The 20,135-nt window shown below is 51.8% G+C and overlaps 1 protein-coding gene across 22 annotated transcripts in view; it reads right to left on the bottom strand.

Annotated features, from left to right (window-relative positions):
* Nucleotides 1–870: 870 nt before the first annotated feature.
* The window catches only part of MACF1 (microtubule actin crosslinking factor 1), a 155,071-nt gene continuing 135,806 nt past the window's right edge, over nucleotides 871–20,135 (bottom strand). For 15 of the 22 annotated variants that reach the window (XM_074555820.1, XM_074555821.1, XM_074555829.1 and 12 more), the window contains 23 exons: nucleotides 19,804–20,001; nucleotides 19,349–19,477; nucleotides 18,850–19,023; nucleotides 17,607–17,762; nucleotides 17,280–17,486; nucleotides 17,048–17,167; nucleotides 16,745–16,914; nucleotides 16,479–16,638; nucleotides 15,752–15,946; nucleotides 14,473–14,601; nucleotides 14,246–14,389; nucleotides 13,955–14,143; nucleotides 13,520–13,637; nucleotides 12,915–13,078; nucleotides 11,692–11,854; nucleotides 11,455–11,609; nucleotides 11,147–11,221; nucleotides 10,444–10,461; nucleotides 8,520–8,637; nucleotides 6,907–7,118; nucleotides 6,302–6,412; nucleotides 4,514–4,637; nucleotides 871–2,530 (listed from right to left, as the gene is read on the bottom strand). In XM_074555820.1, the coding sequence (XP_074411921.1) occupies nucleotides 2,286–2,530; nucleotides 4,514–4,637; nucleotides 6,302–6,412; nucleotides 6,907–7,118; nucleotides 8,520–8,637; nucleotides 10,444–10,461; nucleotides 11,147–11,221; nucleotides 11,455–11,609; nucleotides 11,692–11,854; nucleotides 12,915–13,078; nucleotides 13,520–13,637; nucleotides 13,955–14,143; nucleotides 14,246–14,389; nucleotides 14,473–14,601; nucleotides 15,752–15,946; nucleotides 16,479–16,638; nucleotides 16,745–16,914; nucleotides 17,048–17,167; nucleotides 17,280–17,486; nucleotides 17,607–17,762; nucleotides 18,850–19,023; nucleotides 19,349–19,477; nucleotides 19,804–20,001 (3,474 nt within the window). In that variant the 3' untranslated portion in view covers nucleotides 871–2,285. The remainder of the gene's footprint in view (nucleotides 2,531–4,513; nucleotides 4,638–6,301; nucleotides 6,413–6,906; nucleotides 7,119–8,519; nucleotides 8,638–10,443; nucleotides 10,462–11,146; nucleotides 11,222–11,454; nucleotides 11,610–11,691; nucleotides 11,855–12,914; nucleotides 13,079–13,519; nucleotides 13,638–13,954; nucleotides 14,144–14,245; nucleotides 14,390–14,472; nucleotides 14,602–15,751; nucleotides 15,947–16,478; nucleotides 16,639–16,744; nucleotides 16,915–17,047; nucleotides 17,168–17,279; nucleotides 17,487–17,606; nucleotides 17,763–18,849; nucleotides 19,024–19,348; nucleotides 19,478–19,803; nucleotides 20,002–20,135) is intronic. The other 7 variants (XM_074555831.1, XM_074555833.1, XM_074555816.1 and 4 more) reach the window with 3 other exon arrangements.

The following is a 20,135-nucleotide window of genomic DNA, read 5'->3' as shown; positions in this document are numbered from 1 at the left end:
TGAGAAGCGGCCGGAACTCAAAGCTGTGGAGACCCAAATTCATGGGAATCCATCCCTGGGGATGCTTATCCTGGTGGGCACCCAAAGATGTGGAGACACAAAATCATGGGGAGCCGTTCTTGGGGATGGTTATCCTGGTGGGCACCCAAAGCTCTGGAGACATAAATTCATAGAAACCCATCCCTGGGGATGCTTGTCCTCATGGGCTCTCAAAGCTGTGGAGACCCAAATTCATGGGAATCCATCCCTGGGGATGCTTGTCCTCATGGGTAGTCAAAGCCATGGAGACAAAAATTCATAAGAACCCATCCCTGGGGATGCTTGTCCTGGTGGGCACCCAAAGCCCTGGGTTCCCACCCTCACTCACACCCAAAGCCATTCCTAGGGATGCTCCTGCTCGTGGGTGCACAAATGCCTGGAGATCCATTCCTAGGGATGCTCACCCCATGGACACCCACCCCTAAGGAGGCTCCCCCTTGTAGGCAACCAAACCGAGGGGTATCCACCCTCACTGGCACCCAAATCCATGAATATTCACACCTGGGGACACTCACCCTTGTGGGAAACCAGACCCAGGTGGATCCACCCTCATTGGCACCCAAATCCCTGAACAAACACACCTGGGGACACCCATCCAACCAGGGAATTCCTCCCAAGGCCACCCAAACCCTTGGACACCCCCTTGCATCCCTTCCCCACTCCACTGAGCCTCACCCACCCACCTGGACCACTTTAATTTTGGGGCTGGGTGGTTCCCTGCTCCATCCCACAAGAAAACCTGGGTGCAAACACCCCCTGAATCCCACAGTCACTGCCTTCCCCCCACACGGGATAAGCTTCTTTACAAAGCTAACACACTGGGGAATAAAGCAGGAGGCAAGATTGTTTATTACCGCAAGCAATTTTAATACAAAAATGTGTCTGGTTCTTTTAAACAATTCATTGGTAGAGCTTCGGTTTTGCCTCAATTTGAAACCAATTGAGAGAATCACACAGCAACACGGTCAGAGCCGGAGAGGAACAATATTTAATAAATACAGGAGCTGTGCAGAGCCCTCGTCTCCTGGTCACTTGGTCAAGTTGGATTTTATTACAAAGAAAAAGGAGCGTACAAAAGCGAGACAGGACTTGCAGCGAGTGTGCTGGTGAGACTCATTTCAAGGACAAGCAACTGTGCGTGTAAGTCCAGATTTCTCCTAGGAGCAGAGTTCACATCAATCTCAGCCTGGCTGGAAGTGGAATGACCAGTTAAATAATAAATAGGAAAACAAAAGAGAGATGCAGATAAAACAGTGATTGTGTAAGGGCTGGTTAAGCCATCAATCCAGAAGATTCCTTGATTTTGGAGGGCCCACCACCTCTAAGGGATGCATCCCAGTGATCCAGACCTGCAATCCTACCCTGCATGGGTGAAGCCCCTCCTGAAACCCCTCCCCAAACCCTTCACCCTCGGTTTGTTCTTTAAAAACAAAGTTGTCAGGACAGTATTTTCAAGACAGCAAAATTGTCACGGCCTTTGCTGTAGTGTGTGCAAATTTTATTAAAGTCAAACTCCGCTTTCTTCAGATAAAACCACATAGCTTTAAAAAAAATGGAAACATAAGCCCCAAGTCCCCTCACCTCATGTTTCTCTGGTTGAGGTATCTGTGATTTACAAAAAGAGAGTTCCTTGAACACTGCAGGATTCAGGTCTTTGCTTTTAAATATAATTTACCTTGCTGAGACAGCAAGTTAAGTTTATAAAGATGCATTTAGGAAACAATCCTAAAAGATAAAGCAGGTTCACACCCTGCACCGCGCAGAAATCCTATTTATATTTTAGTTTTTCTTTACACTTTCACATCTTGACCTTTTTTTTTTGCTTCCTTTTTTTTTTTTTAAATCTTTTTCTTGATTTTTTTTTTCTTTCTCTCCCACATTTCAGTTTTCCAGGCCCCTCTCTAAACAGGGGGGTCACCGAGAGGCAAATTTTTTTTTTTTTTATCTACATAAATATTCACATGAAAATAGTAACTTACAAAAAAGAAAAAAAAAAAAAAACCAAAACAAAACCATAAACCAAAAAAAAAACCCAAGAAGAAATAATCCAAATAAGGCAGCTTCATAACACAACTTTTCTTTTACACTTTTAACAATATAGTTTCTCCCATTTAGAATAAATATACATCCAATGTAGGGTTAAAAAGTGGACACAGGTTGGGTGTTTTTTTTTTTTTTTTTTTGTTTTTTTCTGTTTGTATGTCTGCTTTTCCTTCCTCTCCCCAGGGAGGGCGGCGGGTACAGTATTATCTCTTGGGGCCGGGCGTTTTCGGGGTGGTTTTCTTGGACATGGTGGGGATTTTGGAGGGCTTGGCGGCGCCGCGGCGGGAGCCCTGCCCGCCGGCCGCGCTGCTCTCCGAGGTGTCCGAGCACGCCGACTGCGTCTCCAGCAGGTCGAAGTCGGAGGCGTCGCTGCCCCGCCGGCTGCTGGCCCTGCTGCCCGTGCGGCTCCCGGCGCGGCTCGTGGGGCGGCTGGCGGCCTTCTTGGGGTCTGCAGGGAGAGCCCAGAGCCCTCAGCAGGAGGCTTGTTCCTTAGAGGATGCTCTAAGTTTTGCTCCTCCCTATGCCTCAAGGTTTGCTCCCTCTGATGCTCTAAGTTTCGTTCCTCTGATTGCCCTAAATTTTGCTCCTCCTCATGCCTTTTGTTCCCCCAATGCCCTACGTTTTGTTCCTTTCAATGCCCTTTGTTCCTCCTAATGTCTTAAGTTTCGTTCCTCCTGATGCTCTAAATTTCGTTCCTCCCTATGCCTCAAAGTTTGTTCCCTCTGATGCTCTAAGTTTCGTTCCTCCGATTGCCCTAAATTTTGCTCCTCCTCATGCCTTTTGTTCCCCCAATGCTCTAAGTTTTGTTACTCTCAATGCCTTAAGTTTTGCTCCTTTCAATGCCCTTTGTTCCTCCTGAGGCCTTAAGTTTTGTTCCTCCTGATGCTCTAAATTTTTCTTCCTCCCAATGCCCTAAGTTTTGCTCCTCCCTATGCCTTAAGGTTTGTTCCCTCTGATGCTCTAAGTTTCGTTCCTCCGATTGCCCTAAATTTTGCTCCTCCTCATGCCTTTTGTTCCCCCAATGCCCTAAGTTTTGTTACTCCCAATGCCCTTTGTTCCTCCTGATGCCTTAAGTTTTGTTCCTCCTGATGCTCTAAATTTTTCTTCCTCCCAATGCCCCAAGTTTTGTTCCTCCTGATGCTCTAAGTTTTGTTCCTCCCTATGCCTTAAGGTTTGCTCCCTCTCATGCTCTAAGTTTTGTTCCTCTGATTGCCCTAAGTTTTGCTCCTCCCTATGCCTTAAGGTTTATTCCCCCTGATGCCCTAAGGTTTGCTCCTTCCGATGCCCCTTGTTCCTACTGATGCCCTTTGTTCCCTATGATGCTTTAAGTTTTGCTCCTCCCTATGCCTTAAAGTTTGCTCCCTCTGATGCTCTAAGTTTCGTTCCTCCCTATGCCTTAAGGTTTGCTCCCTCTGATGCTCTAAGTTTCGTTCCTCCGACTGCCCTAAGTTTTGCTCCTCCTCATGCCTTTTGTTCCCCCAATGCCCTAAGTTTTGCTCCTTTCAATGCCCTTTGTTCCTCCTGATGCCTTAAGTTTCGTTCCTCCTGATGCTCTAAATTTTTCTTCCTCCCAATGCCCCAAGTTTTGTTCCTCCTGATGCTCTAAGTTTTGCTCCTCCCTATGCCTTAAGGTTTATTCCCCCTGATGCCTTAAGGTTTGTTCCTTCCGATGCCCCTTGTTCCTACTGATGCCCTTTGTTCCCTATGATGCCTTAAGTTTTGCTCCTCTCCATGCCTTTTGTTCCTCCCAATGCCCCAAGTTTTGTTCCTCCTGATGCTCTAAGTTTTGTTCCTCCCTATGCCTTAAGGTTTGTTCCCTCGGATGCCCTAAGTTTTGTTACTCCCAATGCCTTAAGTTTTGCTCCTTTCAATGCCCTTTGTTCCTCCTGAGGCCTTAAGTTTTGTTCCTCCTGATGCTCTAAATTTTTCTTCCTCCCAATGCCCTAAGTTTTGTTCCTCCCTATGCCTTAATGTTTGTTCCCTCTGATGCCCTAAGTTTTGCTCCTCCTCATGCCCTTTGTTCCTCCTGATGCCCTAAGTTTTGTTCCTCTCAATGTCCTCCCTGAGGTTTGTTCCTCCTGATGCCCTAAGGTTTGTTCCTTGTGATGCCTTAAGTGTTGTTCCTCTCAACGCCCTAAGTTTTTCTCCTGATGCCCTTTATTCCTCCTGATGCCCTAAGGTTTGCTCCTCCTGATGCCCCTTGCTCCTCCTCCCAATGCCCTTTGTTCCTCCTGATTCCTTAAATTTTGATCCTCTCAATGCCAAAGTTTGTTCCTCCTGATGCCCTGAGTTCTGTTCCTCCTGATGCATTAAGCTGCAGAGCTGTGCCAGCCTCTCCTTGCCCACCACCCACCCCTCAAATATTCTGTATTTTCTCCACTGCACCGGGGGGGAGTTTTCCCACCTTTTCCCACCTTTTCCCCTCACTCACCTGCCCGGGTGGTTTTGGCACCTGTGGAGGCTGGGGAGGAGCTGTTACTGGTGTCCCCAGCCAGGGAGGTCCTGCTGGAGTGGAACGTGGGGCGCTTCAGCTTGCTGCCCGCCGAGGGGGTCACCTTGGGAGGAAGCACACACAGGACATCCCTCAGCTGCCACCTGCACCCTGACAGGCCCAGGTGACAGCCCAGATCACATCCTCAGCAAAAATCTGGGCGTTTGAGGAACCCCCATCTCAACGGTCAGGGAAGGCACAAGCTGCTGCTTCAGTGGTTTATAAAATGAGGGGAAAGCCCGAATGCTGAAAATTTGGAGGGGAGCGGCAGCTTGTGAGCTGCAGGCTGAAAAAGAAAATTCTGAGCAAAGCTGTGCTGTTAAGAGGCAGCATCATGGCTGGAAACCTCCACAAAGAGAATGTGCAATACGGGAAAAATAGGGATTTTAGCATCCAAGCAGCTCCAGGAGCATTTTGGAATATCAAGTCCAACTCGGGATCTTGAGTAGCACAGGGCAGAGGTGCAGGGACACCCTGGTGCTGGTGTCCACACCACTCCCAGTGCCCAGAAGCAGCCAAATTGTAAAAGTGATGGACAGGGACACAAACCACAGCAGCTCAGCTCTTTTCACGGTGCCTTTTCCCGACCTTTAAGATGTTGGAAGTGCAGCTGGTGTGGGGTGAAGCAGCACAACAGGCAACTCTGCTCCCACTGCTGCTGCAGGAAGCCAAGGGGAAGGTGCCAGCAGGGCGAGGGCACCTGGATCCAGCTGGAAAAGGCAGCTCCAGTTCCAGTTCACCATCCAAAGCTCTGGGTTTGGGGCAGAGCTGCAGGAAAGCACCTGCCTGTTGTGTCCCCAGCCCTGGGGGTTTTAGGGGTGCAGCATCCCTGGAGAGATACACAGATCCCAGAGGGCATTGCCTCCATCCCCTGCAATTTTGTGATTTTTGGGAACCTCAGAAATGTTGGGATGTGATGAAACTGGAGCTGCAGGGAGAGAGGGGCAGCTGAGGGAATCAAAATCCATTAACGCGTGATTTTCGAGGCACCACTGTCATCATCAGAGATTTCGATTCTCATCCTTGATCCTATGTTAAAATAGGCAGCAAGCATCAATTTGGGGCAACTGGGGAAGTGCTCCTGACCTCCTGGTGAATCCAATTAATCCATGTTGCACATGGAAGCGCCGCTGAGCAGCAAGACACAGGGAACCACCGGGATCTACCCGGTGCTTCTCATCACCCACTCGCAAGGGCAGGAAAAGTCCACGAGGAGGCCGAAAACTTGAGGAAAACCAAATCCTCAGCCCAAATTCATCCTCCTGGGAGCACCAAGGCGGTGGCTGGACACACCAGACGTGCTTGAACGCGGTGATAAACACAAGCTCTCCATAAAACTGAGGCGCTGTGCTCACGGTGCATGCGCTGTAGCTGATTTTCAAGTCTCAACTCGGCCGCTGGATTTCAATTTTTTGGGAAGCCAAACGCGGCCCCTTTCCAATAAAGCTCGGAAAAATGAATACATTTCTCAAAGCACGCGAGGATTAACACTGCTTGGAAGCAGGTGAGGGTGAACCGAAAGCGTCGTGCTTCACTTTGAAGCCGATATTTAAATTTTAATCCGAGTTGGAGACTCATGAAAAACCAACAGTCGGAGCGTTAGCGGTGCTACAAGCGCTGCTCTACCAGGAGGAAAGCGTTAGGAGCAGGCAGGGCAGTGGGATGGCTCCGTGCCAGGGGCACTCCAGGCTGCCAGCAGCTCCTGGGGGCTGGCAGACCATACTCTACCTCAGTGCTGGGCAGCTGGAAGTCGGAATAATCGATTCCCCTCAGGGGGGTGCTCGCTTTACTGTTTATCAACCAGGGTTTGTCATAACATCGGGAGAAGTGGTGTGGAGTCTGTGAAATGGAAAAGCCAAGGAAAGGGAGGGGGGGAGAGGCGGGATGAGTGGTAAAAAATAAAATAAAAAAATAAAAAAAAAGAGAAATGGGAGTGTGATCTGGAAAATGGGGGGGGAAACGGTACTAAAATGGAGCGAGAACCAAACGGGAATTGGGAATAAATTAAAATAAAGGGGAAAAACCCAAAAGGCGAATGAAATAATGACATGGTGGGGAAGGAGAGATGAGGGGTGATGGTTTCCTCCTGACACCACAGCCCTGCCTCGGGCACCAGGAGCCTTCAGCTGCACGGCGAGCGCTGGGGACCCTCCTGTGGAGGGCTGGAAACCTGGAAATCTGTCCTGCAGCATCCCACCCCTTCCCACCTGGACACCAAGGAGCACCTTCTGGAGCCCTCCTCAAACCCCCAGACCCCAACCTTCCTCCTCCCTCCAGCTGCAGCTCCCCATTGGAGTCCCTAAAGGGAAGGGAAAGCTCCCCCCTGTGCCCACCTTGGCTCCGCTGGCTGGGGTGGCAGGAGAGGAGGGCATGGAGGCGCAGCTGTGGTTGCTCTGGCTGGCACTGGAGCTGGACCTGGTCGGGGAGGCTGCTCTGGACGAGGGTTTGGAGCGGCGGCCCCGCGAGCGGAACGGGGTCATCCCCTGCGAGGCTCCCTCGGGCAGGATGAACTTCTCCCGCAGCTCCAGGTTGGTCCTTCCTCGTGCTGCAGGGGAGAGAGGAAGGAGAACTCAGCTTTGGAGGGATCCAACATCCTCATCAGGGCTCACGAGGCTCCAGGGCTGGGAGCAGCTTTTTTGGGCATCTCCCCAAGGCCAGCTCTAAAAGCAGCGAGGTTCTCCTGCTCTGCCTTAAAGCCATGGATCAGCTCTTTGAGAAACTGGCTGATTAAAAGCTGCCCCAGGGTCAGGAATTCACACGGGATGCTCAGTTCCTCTCTTGTGGAAAAGCATCCTGATGGCCCTTAAACTCACCATGTCACAACAGCGGCCAGTGTGATCTTTAAAGTGTAATCCTTAATGTGGCTTAAAAACAGCAAAAGCAGCTTTGAAGGGTTGAGATTCTTGAGAATCTGAGAGAGATTCTACTCTCCAACAGCTCTCCATTAATTTTTTGGGGAGAGAGGAGAGAAAACCACCTTCCCAACTTTTCCAACCAGCCATTGGATTCTTGAGAATCTGAGAGAGATTCTGCTCTCTCACAGCTCTCCACTCATTTTTTTGGGGAGAGAGGAGAGAAAACCACCTTCCCAGCTTTTCCAACCAGGCACTGAAAACCGATTTTTCAGAAAACCTTCATCCAAACGCCTCAAAGAGCTGGAGGGCCTCCTTTTGACAAGCAAAGGGCAACCAAGCAGGGAGAAGGTCTGTGGGCTTCAGCTGACGTGTTGGAAGCAGGTCTGGGTGCCTCATGCTCAGGGGTGTTCAAACAGAGCGAGGGCATGCACACCGAGCCTTACGGAGGAATTCCGGGGCCAGAAAGCCAAGAAAGCAACGTCAGGAGGGAAGCACCACGCTGAGATAAGCAAGGGATAGCAACAACCTCGATGCCAGCGCTGCAAAACATCTGCTGCAAAGCGTGAAGGGCGGAGGAGGAGCAGGAAAAGCCCGAGGGGGAGCTCGGCTCGCTGTAAATCAATCATGCTGCTTTCAGCAACAGCCGTCGGGCAGCCGGGGCGCGGAATGCAGCAGCTTGAACAAGACACAGCCGAAGCAATTAACACCCCAGAGACCCCAGGGAAACGTGGAGCACTCTCCAAAACACGCTCCAGTCCTGGCCAGCCCCTGGCTAATCCTGCTCTGCCCCCTGGGCATGGCTCTGGTCCAGCCCTGGGGTTCTGATCACTGTCACACCTCAAGGTTTTGGGGAGGAGGTGACCCCAGCTCCACTTGCTGAGGGCCTTAAAACCAAGGAAAACACAACCCTTCCCTCTTTCCCTGGATAAACACTGCCAGGTTAGCTGCAGCATCACCAAATCTGGTGATTCCAATTTCTTGGTTTGCTCTGAATCTGTTTCTCCAGCTCCTGCCCATCTGGACAATGACCCAGCCACAGCGTCCAAACTCCCCTCCGTGGGTGGGAAGACTCAGGTTGCACCAAGCCTTACCTCTGCACGGGTCATTCTTCACTAGAAACTCGTCCAGGGCCATCCATCCTCCTCCCACACGGACCATGACCGTGCTCCTCAGGATCCGGACCAGCCGCAGCTGCTGGGAGTCTCCAAACTGTGGGGCAAGGAAAGGGTCAGGGAAAGGGGAACAACCATGGGAACACGGCTCCTTCCCTCCCCAGGCTGCACCAGAGGCTCCCAGCCACCTATTGCACACTTTAAAGGCTTCTCCAGACAGGTTCTTCTGGAATAAGTGAGAGGTAAATCCTCAATTGATGAGGAGTTTACCTGCCTGGTTTGAAGATGATGCAACCAACCCAAATGCTTTAACTTTAAAGCTGTTCAAGGAGATTTTAGAATTTGGGGTTGGATGGGTTTTCACAAACAGAATTCTAGTTTTTTCCTCTTTTTTTTTTTGTGAAGGAAATAGAGGCTGGCAATGCCCTGACCCTCCTGGTGCAGCCCACGTGGGAAGGAGCCGGCTGATTCAGCAGGACAAGCCCAGCCAGACACCTCTGATCACCACCAACCAAGTGTGAAACCCAGGGATTCCCCTGAGCCTCAGACTTGACCCCACCAGCCACAAAGCCCCAGCAATCGCCCAGTGAGGATGTTTGGATGAGTGCAGAGTGATGGGAATCCAGGCAGGAGTCCCCAGCAATGCTGATTAGTGATTGCGATGTTCATTAGTGGTTTGAAATGTATCACAAAAGTGCACCCCGGATCAAAAGCATGTGCTTGTAAAGCTCCCCTAAATCTCTTGGGCACCCAAGCCCAGGCTCCTGGGTGGGACATGGAGAGCCTGGCTGGGATGTGGCAGCTCTGCATCCAGGTCTGCAGAGCACCTGCTGGGATGAGAAGACAGGCGAACCAGGTTTTGGAGGCAAGACCCTCTCCAGAATTATTAAAAAAGAGGAAAAAAAAAAAACCCAACAGGAGCATTTTCTGTGTGTGGAGATGCAAAATTAGAGATCCAGTGAAAACAGAGAATGGCAAGTGTCTGGGATGGGTCAGGGCAGGTGACACCTCTGACCCACAGGGATATGGGACTGGACCATTGGTGGCTCCCTGCTTGAGGGTGCTACCAAGCTGTCCTTGTCCCAGTTAAAGAGCTGCTCACAGGCAGGGAAGGGAGCAGGGAAACCTCTACATGAGATGTCCTTCAAGAGCCAACCCCAGGGACGAATCAATTCTCATTATTTTTGTTGAAGACATTTCTATTATCACTGCCTAAACGAAAGCCAGAGCTCTCAGGAGTCATCCACTTCCAACATCCAAGTTTGTTTCATTTTGGGCATCTTTTGGGGCACATTTTTGGGTGGGCACCATCACTGCATGTGAAAAAGGAGTTTATTTTAATCTGGGCAGGGGCAGTGGGGACATCAGAGGGACACAGGGTGCCCCAGCCCTGTTCTAAAGGAGGCTGGGCTCATCTCAGGTCACGACACTCTCAGGATCCATGCAGGTTCTGGGAGGGGAGCCTTGCCCCAGTGAGGAGTTACTCAGTGGGAGTAGCAGGATGAGGGTTTAGTTGTCCTACAGGATTACTCAGCGCTCTCATTCCATGGTGATTGCAGCCCAAACCCACCCCGAGCCTGGTGCAGGCTGTGCCCCTCAGGAGAACACATCCAGTGACCATAATTCCATAATTCACCACCACGAACATCCCAAATAAATCCAGAGAGAAAAATCTCTGCACTTTTACCAAATCCTGTTTTTTCCATCAATTTTTTTCTCTTTTTTTCTGCCCAATTTTTTTTTTTTTTGGGGGGGTGGCACTCCTCTGTACCAGGCTGTGCTGAGCAGAGCTCCCAGATCACATCCTCCCACAGCACCACAGGACAGAGAGCAGCACCACAACACACAGAGGGTTAAAAATAAATTCCAGAGGTGAGAGACAGCACCACGAGGTAAACTGTACCTGATTGCCGAGGAAGAACTATGGAGGGAGAGGGAAGGGGGACAGGGGAGGAAAGTCCAGAGGAAGGGGAAAGAAAAACAAGAAAAAAACATTTATGGGATTAACAGTGCAACAATCATGAAATCTGTTAACTGCAGGAGTTAGAAATTTGGGGGAATTTGGGCTATTTGGGGGGAAGGAGAAGCTCTGGGAGCTTGGGGCCGGTGCTGCTGGAGGGGGATCAGCTCCTCCCAGCTGGAACATCAACCCCAAACCCAGCTGGGGCAGGGAAGTGGGAATTGCGCCGCCACTTCACCTGGGTGAAGGGTTTGAAACACAACAAAGAGATTCTGTCAGGAAATCCTTCTCCCTTCTTGGGGAGCGAGCTAAGAAAAACACAGGCACAAGGTACACTCATCCAGGAGGGAAACTCCAAGGGCGGCTCCAGCCCAGTGAATGCAGCGTTTCACGGGGCCCCTGGGCTGCCTGCCCCAGAACAGGGACACTTTTATGCTCTCCCAGCTCAGGGAACGCCCTGGGGCCAAGGATGGAGCTGGGAAAACACATCCCAGCCACTCCACCAGTGCCAGGGGACGAGGTCTCTGCCTCAGCCCGGGTTCCCACCCTGTGCCAAGCTGGGCACCCCCTGGGTGATGCCCCCTCCCTCAATGGGAAGGAGAAGGAGGATTTGGGGGGGGTTTTTGCATCCCCCTCTCTGCCTTACCCGGTATTTGTTCTCGCCGATCTGCTCCACTTGGAATCTCTTGGCACACTTGCACTGGGCCACTTGCCTGGTGACCTGTCACCAGCAACACAAGAGATGAGAAACCAGCATTTTGGGAGTCTCCCCCAGTGCAAATCACTGCTCTGATTAAACAGCCCCAAGCAGCCTTTCCTTCTACAACACGCTCAGTTCCAACCAATTAATTTGGCTCAGCACCACCAAAATCTTCTTTTAATCGAATTTTTCTCTTCCCCACAGCCTGAACCACCCCCAGCCCTGCTGAGCACCCCCTTTTTTTGCTTCCTCACCTCATCCTCGATCTTGTCAGCGTCAGTGGTGGGTCTGTAGGCGTCCTTGTTGGGATGGAGGGCAGCCACAAACTCGTAGTAGTCGATGTAGCCGTCACCGTCGCGATCAAAGATATCGGCCACCGCCGTCATCTCCAGCTTGGTGGTGGGGAATTCTGCAAGGAAACAAGGAAAAGATGAGCTCCTCAATCAGACAGAGGCACGCAGGAGCAGCAGGGTTGGTTCCCAGGGACTCACTGGAAGCCAGGATGCCGTCGATGAATTCCTGCCGCGTGATTTTCCCGTCCTGGTCCTTGTCGATGCGCCGGAAGAAATCCATCACCCGCGACTTCTTGTGGTTCATCCAGCGCATGTACTTCTTCCTCCACACGTCAAAATCGAAGTTGGCAAACTCCTTCAACTGGAAGGAAAACCCAGGGAGAGTCAGTGGTGGAAACCCCAAAGGAGCAGCGCTCTCAGATCCACCCCGAAACGCCCTTTGGTGAGCTCACAGCGCCACCGCTCCCTTCCCGCCCCTCCTGGGAAGGTTTATCTGGATTTTTTTCCAGACAATTCCCAGCGAGGGCTTTGCCCAAAGCGAATCCCCAGCACAGGACACACAGCGGGAGCCAACAGGCAGCAGGTGGATTTGGTGCATCCCAGGGGGGCTGGGGATGCAGCGCTGCCCACGCTGCTGTGGGGACACACAGGCAGGGAGGGTCAGCTACAGGCACACACAGACACACACACACAGCCCTTCCTCACCCCAGGCACTTGCCAGGGAGGAATTCCCACTGCCAGCATCAATCTGGGCACAATCTCCCCTCTCCCTTTCCCTCTGAGCAGCCAAGAAGGGATTTCTTGCTCATCTTAAGCCCCAGCCTGACACCCTCCAATTTAAACACTCTTATCTCCCCACCCCAAAAGAACACCCATGACCCATGATCCCACTAGCTCAAGCAGCTCACACCAAGGTAACACAACAATTTTAACAATTGAAAAAATTTTTTTGTTTTTTTTTCCCTCTCTCTAAACATTCTTGGGGTGAAAAGCAACAAAGAAAAAACATGGATACGAAGGAACTGAACTGACCTACAGCAAAAGCAACAGAAAACAAAAAAAACCACTCACTTCTGGGCATAGCTGCTTTGTTAAGCATAAATAAAAACAAAAATGGCATTAGATGGTTGGATAAAATAGAGACAGTAATTGTTAAACTAATTATTAGGAGGAAAGCAGGGCCTGGCTGTCATTAACTCTACAGTTACCAAATACAGGGGCATAAAGCTGGTTAATGTGCAGTTAATTACTTCATCACCAAAGGGTTTTTTAGCCTTAATATTTTAGGAATATTTGACTTGTGAAAAGGCAGCAGAACTGCCTGTAAGAGCTGGGGCAGCACTGATTTAAAATGCTTCTTGCACCTCTCTGGGGACGAACTCCCAGCTCCCACCCTGCCCGGAGCAGCCAGGGGCTGTTACCTCCTCCAGCCTGTCCAGGGCATCGTTGAGCTTCCTCTGCCTCTCCAGGGCCAGCAGCCAGACCTGCTGCCAGCGTGCTGAGAGCTGGTTTATCCTGGGGTTCTTCGTTTCTGACTGGGAGATGATGGGCATGCTGGGGGGAGCAGCCTGCCCCAAGCATTTCCCTGGGAAAAAAAAAAGGGAGAGGAGTTGTTTGAGGTGCTGTTCATGGAGGCTGAAGAGCAGCAGTGAAATGTGCTTTGGTTTTTTTGGAATGGAAAACCTCCCACAGCCTTGCTGGCTGCTGTCCCCAGGTAGGAGGACAGGGTGACAGACAGCTCTACACCCACACCCCCAGCACTCAGGAACCCACACTGGACTCTGGCTTCAAGAAACCACAATAAAAGACCCCAAAACTTCATCCCAGAGAGGGCAGCAGTGCTGGAGCACCCCCAGGAACAGCACACCCAGATTTGGGAAATGTCACCTGGATTCTCCCCTCCTGACGAGGCTCAGCGCCTTCCTGGTGGCTGTTAGCGCAGGATGCCTCGTTAATTGATAATCAGAGCTAATTATCTTCCTAGGAATTTCATTTCCTGCCATCCTAGCACCCAGAGCAGACTCACTGTTGCCGCGGGATTTGTCGATGAAGGGCCCGTGGGGAGGCTCAGTCGCTTTTCTTTTGTAGGTTTTTGTCACCCGGTCCACGTCTGGCTGCTTCCGTGTCATCTCCTCCATAAAGGACTGTCAAAACACAGAAAGGATGAAAAAAAAAAACCCCTTTGTAATTTCAGCCTTTTTTTGCTTTCCAGCCCTCACTGGGACATGCCAGGCCTGTGGAGGGAGGTGAGCATCATGCAGCAGCGATTGGGGATTGTGGCTGAGCTGCTGCTTGGGTTTGCCACGGCTGGAGATCATCCCTGGGCTGGATTTGCTCCAGTTGGGTCCCACACTGCTTTAATAGGGAATTCCAGGAGAAGGCAGTGCCTCCTCCACCCAGGGAGCCAGGAAAGCCTCCCTCCCCTGCCCTGCCCCTGTCCCAAGCTCAGCTCAGGGCTCACCTGGTGCTCGGAGATGAGCGCCTTGACCTGATCAATATTCTGGGGGATGGGGTCCTGGTCCCGCTGGATCAGGGTGGTCTCAGCCCACTGGATCCAAGCCAGGAGCTCCTCCAGAAGCTCTGCATTGGCCACCAGCTCGGAAAGTGCTGACTCCAGCCTCTGCTGGTGCTGCTTTGCCCATGTGAGAACCTGTTGGAAACACGGGGCAACCACTCAGCGTGGGAAACCTGGAGCAGGACCCACCACTCTCTGGAAACACCACCAGCCTGGAACTAGTCCTGCAGGACTCACCTCCTCAAACCTGGCCCGGATGATGGTGATCCAGTGCTTGATGGTGGTGATGCAGTCGGGGTGGCAGGCGCCCAGGATGACCTCGCCCATCCCCACCGCCGCGTTCACGTCCACCCTCTTCTCCTCCACTTTCTTCATGAACTCCTGCAAGCCACAAAGGAAATATTTACTGATATTCCCCTCCCCTCTAAGCCTGCCCTGGGTGGTGTTTTGCAGCTCCCCATTACCTTGTGGGCATCAATGAGGGCTTGCAGGGCCTCGGCGTCGTCGGGCAGCGCTCCCCGAAAGCGCAGGGACTGCTCTGCCTCCGAGAGCCACTCCAGCAGCATGTGCACGGCTGTCCTGAACTCCTCAGCCTGCAGCAACAACAGCACAGGCCTTGCTCAGCCCCCTGGCAGCTGGAGGGCTGAAAAGGGCTTTAAAATACTCAAAAAGGGGGAAAAATCCTTGTTTGGGGCTGCCGGGTACTCTGGCGCCTCCCTCCCCTCAGCATCAGCTGCTCTGAAGAGGGAAATGTTTTTTTAAAAACAGCACAAGTGCTGTATCCTGAGCAATTTGGCACCTGGGTAGTTTATTCTGTAAATTGCCTACTTGAAGTAAAAGCTGCTTAAGAACCTTTGACCTTTTTGGTTGTTTTTTTTTTTTTCATTTTTTTTTAGCTCCAATCGAGTCTCTCTGGACACCGGCAAACACCGGCCTGGCCTGTCAGGTCACTGCTGTGCACATCAGTGAGATCTTTCCATCCTCCCTTTTCAAACCAGCCTTTATCTGCTCATTTTTTGGGAAAAACAACCAGAAACAGCCTGGTACCACCCCACTGCTTCACAGGAACCACTGCAGGGCTTCACAGGAACCACTGTGTCCTGCCTGGAGAGGGCAAATCCTCTTCCACTGGAGGCCTGTCTGGTCACTGCTGTGCACATCAGCGAGATCTCTCCATCTTCCCTTTTCCAAACCAGCCTTTATCTGCTCAGTTTTTAGAAAAAACAACCAGCAACAGCCTGATACCACCCCACTGCTTCACAGGAACCACTGCAGGGCTGCAGGCCTTCACAGGAACCACTGTGTCCTCTTCCACTGGAGGCCTGTCTGGTCACTGCTGTGCACATCAGTGAGATCCTTCCATCCTCCCTCTTTCAAACCAGCCTTTATCTGCTCATTTTTTGGGAAAAACAACCAGAAACGGCCTGATACCACCCCACTGCTTCACAGGAACCACTGCAGGGCTTCACAGGAACCACTGTGTCCTCTTCCACTGGAGGCCTGTCTGGTCACTGCTGTGCACATCAGTGAGATCTCTCCATCTTCCCTTTTTCAAACCAGCCTTTATCTGCTCATTTTTTGGGAAAAACAACCAGAAACAGCCTGATACCACCCCACGGCTTCACAGGAACCACTGCAGGGCTTCACAGGAACCACTGTGTCCTACCTGGAGAAGGCAAAACCTCTTCCCCCGGAGCCCAGCGAAGCACCCCAAGAGTTTCCAGCCACGGTTTTTCTCCTCACCTGCTTGAGGGCCTGCTCCAGGCGGGTCTGTTTGGACACAGACAGCTTGCACACCGTGTCCCAGCGGTTGCTGAGCTCCTGCAGCTGCACCTTCACCCAGGTGGTGTCGTCGCGGCTGTTGTCGATGAGCTCCCGGCCCGAGCGCTTCAGCACCTGCACCGTCCCCGTGCGCTTCCCCAGCTCCTTCTGGAACACCTGCACGGACACAGCAGAAGCTGAGCAAGGCCAAGAAGCTCCTCTGTAATCACCTTTTCAGTAATGTGGAAGTTCTCTCCGTTTTTTTTGCTGTTTTTCCCCTTTTTATCCGCTGCAGGAAAGCAGGACAAGCAGCAAAGCACCAACTGTGTGTCTGCTCTCTGGCTTTTGGTGAGGATGAATCAATTCTCATTATTTTTCAGTTTTTGTTGCAGACATTCTTATAATCACTGCCTAAATTAAAGCCAGAGCTCTCAGGAGTCATCCATTTCCAACATCCACTTTGGGCATCTTTTGGGGCATCTTTGTGCCCCACTCAGGACTTGGAGAAGAGCTGGGGAAAGAAAGGTGCTCTCACCACGTGAGCATCCATTTTCAATTTTTGTTGCAGACATTTCTGTAATCACTGCCTAAATTAAAGCCAGAGCTTTGGGGAGTCATCCACTTCCAACATCCAAGTCTGTTTTATTTTGGGCATCTTTTGGGGCATCTTTTTGCCCCACTCAGGACTCAGGGGGAAAGCTGCTCTCACCTTGTGAGCATCCATCAGGTTCATGACCAGATCCAGGTCCCCGTGGACAGGCTGGTCCTCAGCTAACTGGGGCTCCACCTTGTAGAGCCAATCCACCAGAGCCTGCAGAGCATCCATGAACTGCCCAGAGAACAGAAGGGCCTCCTCCAGCTTGTGCTGCCTGGAAAACAAACATTCCAGTGAACATCCATGACCAAACTCACCTCATTTTGTCACACCCCAGTGACACCACACCCTCCCTGGTGCAGCCTTGGGGCTGGGCTCACCTTTCCACGGATTTCCCACACACTGTGTCCCATTTATCCCTGACTTCTCCCAGCAAATTGTCCAGTTTTTGAGTGTCATCTGGAAGCAAGGCTTTTTCTTTGAGGGCTCTGCCTGTCCTGATGGTGGTGTCATACACAGGCTGCTTCCCACCCAGGGTCTTCTGGAACTCCTGGGAAACGGAGAGAAAACAAAACTGCTCCAGAAAGCCTGGAAATGTTGTGAGGATTCCCAGATTTCCATGGGAATGGGAGGCATGGACAGAAGAAAAGCATTCCACCCCATCCAGAACCAGCCTGGCTCACCTTGTGTTTGGAGAGCTGCAGCTTGATTTTGTCAGGATCATTGGAGATCTCCAGCTCTGAGTCCAGGTGATTCTCTGCATCCTCCAGCCAATCAATCAGCTTCTTCCAGGCTTCGTGGAACTGCAAGACAATGCAAGCAAGCCTGAAACTTCCCACTGGTGCTATCCCCAGTCCCTTTGTGGTGCTGCTGGCCCTTCCCTGGGGTCTGGCACACCTTTCCCATGCTCCTCACCTGCTTGGCTCTCTTCCTGGCATCATCAAGAGCCCGTCCCCTCTCCACCGAGCGCTGCACCACCTTCTCCCAGCGGGACTGGACGCTGACCAGCAGGTTCTTGATCAGCACCACGTCCTGCTTCTGGCTGAGGAACTTCAGCTGGTTGCCAGTCTGGTCCAGCTCGATGATGCGGTCGCGGTGCGCGTTCACCTCGTTGGCGAACACCTGCCAACAGCACAGGGTGTCCCACGGGTCAGAGGGGATGGGTGTGACCCCCAGGAGCCACGGGAGAGGTGAGGAGCCGCCCTGGCTCCCTCTACCCCGGGGATGGAGCCCTTGGGGTACCTTGTGCTCGTCGATCTGGGCCAGCACCGCGGCCAGGATGAGGCTGGGCGGCGGTGCAATGTTCAGGCTCTGCTCAGCCAGGGTCAGCCAGTTGATGAAATCCTGCAGGGAGTTCTGGAAGTCCGTGGCCAGGGCCAATGCCTCCTCCAGCTTCGCCTGTGGCAGCGGGGAAGGGAGAGAAAAAGAGAGAGGAAAAAAACACAACACGGAGGGGTGAGAGCTGTGATCTGCACACAGAGGCAGCCTTTGTGTCCCTGCAGCAGGAACCTCATCACCCCCCCAGCCCAGAAACACCACGGCTGTGCCAAGGGGAGGGGGCTGCACTGAAAGGCGAGGCTTTCTCTGCAAACAAGAGCGGTGCCTGAAAGAGGAGCCCTTCCTCAGCACACGAGCAGCTGCGTCACCCTCGGCTTCCTGGGGAAGGGATCTCCGTGGGGACAGGCCTGGCTGCATGGGGATGGGGTTCTGATGGCAGCAGCTGCAGATTTATTCTGGGCCCTTGTTTTATCTCATCCCCGGCCAAAAGCTGAGGATGGAGTCAGCTCGGAGGAGGGTTTGGCTGGACCAACAAAGGCTGCCTTTGAGAGCTGCAGGAGGCTTCTTCCCACCTCCCTGAATTAACCCAAAACGCCATTTCACCCTCATTTTCTGTGTGATTTAACCAATTCTACCAAAAAAAAAAAAAAAACACGCCAACAGCGTGACACTCAGCACCACCTGAGAAACAGAATCAACCTTTACAACCAAGGCAAATGGATAAAAAAAGCCCAAATCCCAAATCCCAACTTTGTGTGGGAAAACAGGGAGCAGCTGCTGCCAGACCGTCACAGACATCTTTTATGAGAAATCCTTTCCTTAGGATTTTTCCTCCTGAGAAGCTGAGAGGCCTCAGGAACAAAATGCAAACAATGGTTATCTGCTGCTGTGGAATGCAACAGGTGCATCTGGGATTGGTCTCATGTGGTTGTTTCTAATTAATGGCCAATCACAGCCCAGCTGGCTCAGACAGAGAGTCTGAGACAGAGCCTTTGTTATCATTCTTTCCTATTCTATTCTTAGATAGGATTTCATCAGAACTATTCTTTTAGAATAGTTTTAATATAATATATATCATAAAACAACAAATCAAGCCTTCTGAAACATGGAGTCAGATCCTCATCTCTTCCCTCATCCTCAGACCCCGTGAACACCGTCACAGTCAGACCATGGGGCAAGGCTGGATGCATTTTCCCCTCAATTTTACCTTTCTCTCCTCCATCTTGGTGCTGACCAGAGTCCATTTCTGCTCCAGCAGGGCCACGCTCTGCTCTGTCTTGGAGCTGGAGCCGGAATCATCGCGGTTGAGCAGCATCAGCCTCCCCTTGGCCAGCAGCTGGCTGTAGACATCCTCCTTGGCTTTGAGCTGGCTGTAGAGCTCCTGCAAAGAGCCACCAGCCAAGGGTTAGGCAGGGAAAAGCCCAGGCAGGGAACATGTGGTGCTGCAAGGCTGCAGGTGATGGGAACATGAGGCTGGGGAGTGACAGCAGAGCGACGCTTTGAGCAGAGGGAAGGTGGTTAAAGCATCCTGATGGCTGTTCCAGGCATCAAATGCAAAATGATCTCTAAGAGGAGACCAGAGCAGCCTGTTCTCCCCATCACACACAGAAAGGAGAAGTTTTGATGGTGATGCTTGACAGGAACTTGCTGAATTAAAAGCATTTTAAAGGAAAAAAAATAAACAAAGATCTCTCCTGAGAAATTACCATGTGGGCATTGAGCTGTTCCCGGGCAGTTTCTGGCAGACCTCCCGTGGGTTTTGAGGCCGACAATTGGCTCTCCATCCTCGTTAGCCACAGGAGGAAGTCTTCAATCTCACCATGGAAACCCTGAGCCTGTTGGGGAGCAGAGAATCGGCCCCGGATCAGATGACATCAGCCACCATTGATCAAGTGCCAGGGGCAAAGCAACACTGGCTTTGCTTTGAAAGCAGATAAAGGGGCAGAGCTGGACGTGCCAGCGTGCTCAGGAGGGTGAGACTGGTGTGTCCACAACCCACAGGTGTGCCTGGTCCCCAGTGCACTTCAGGGCAGGCACTGAACCACAGCAGGTACAGAAAAACTTCCATTAAAAATCCAAGTGTCGCCCCAACCTTTACCCTTAAAACAAAGGAAAAGTGGCACCCACAGCACAGGGGTGATTCCCACTGCCTCCTGCTGACCTGCTGGAGGGTGGACTGCAGCTGCTGCTCCCTCTCCTCTGTTTTCTGCAGCACAGATTCCCAGCAGGAATTCAGCTTCTCCAGGCGGTTCCGCAGGCTGCTGGCATCGTCCCCTGCACTCGACTCCAGCAGCTCATTCCCTGCTTTGTTCACTGTCTCCACGGTTGCTTGGTGGGCCAGCACATCATTCTTCAGCACCTGCACGATGTGGGCAAAGGTTGGAAACCTCTCCTGAACACCCTGCTTGCTCCCAGGGAAATCAAAACAGCTCAAATCCTTCATGAGAAATGGAGTGCTGCCATGGGAATGGGCTAAAAATGTATCTGGGGTGG

This window comes from Zonotrichia albicollis, chromosome 20 (genome assembly GCF_047830755.1).
Source record: "Zonotrichia albicollis isolate bZonAlb1 chromosome 20, bZonAlb1.hap1, whole genome shotgun sequence".
NCBI lineage: Eukaryota > Metazoa > Chordata > Aves > Passeriformes > Passerellidae > Zonotrichia > Zonotrichia albicollis.
Note: the sequence above shows the minus strand (reverse complement) of the source record. Positions and strands in the feature narration are given on the sequence as shown.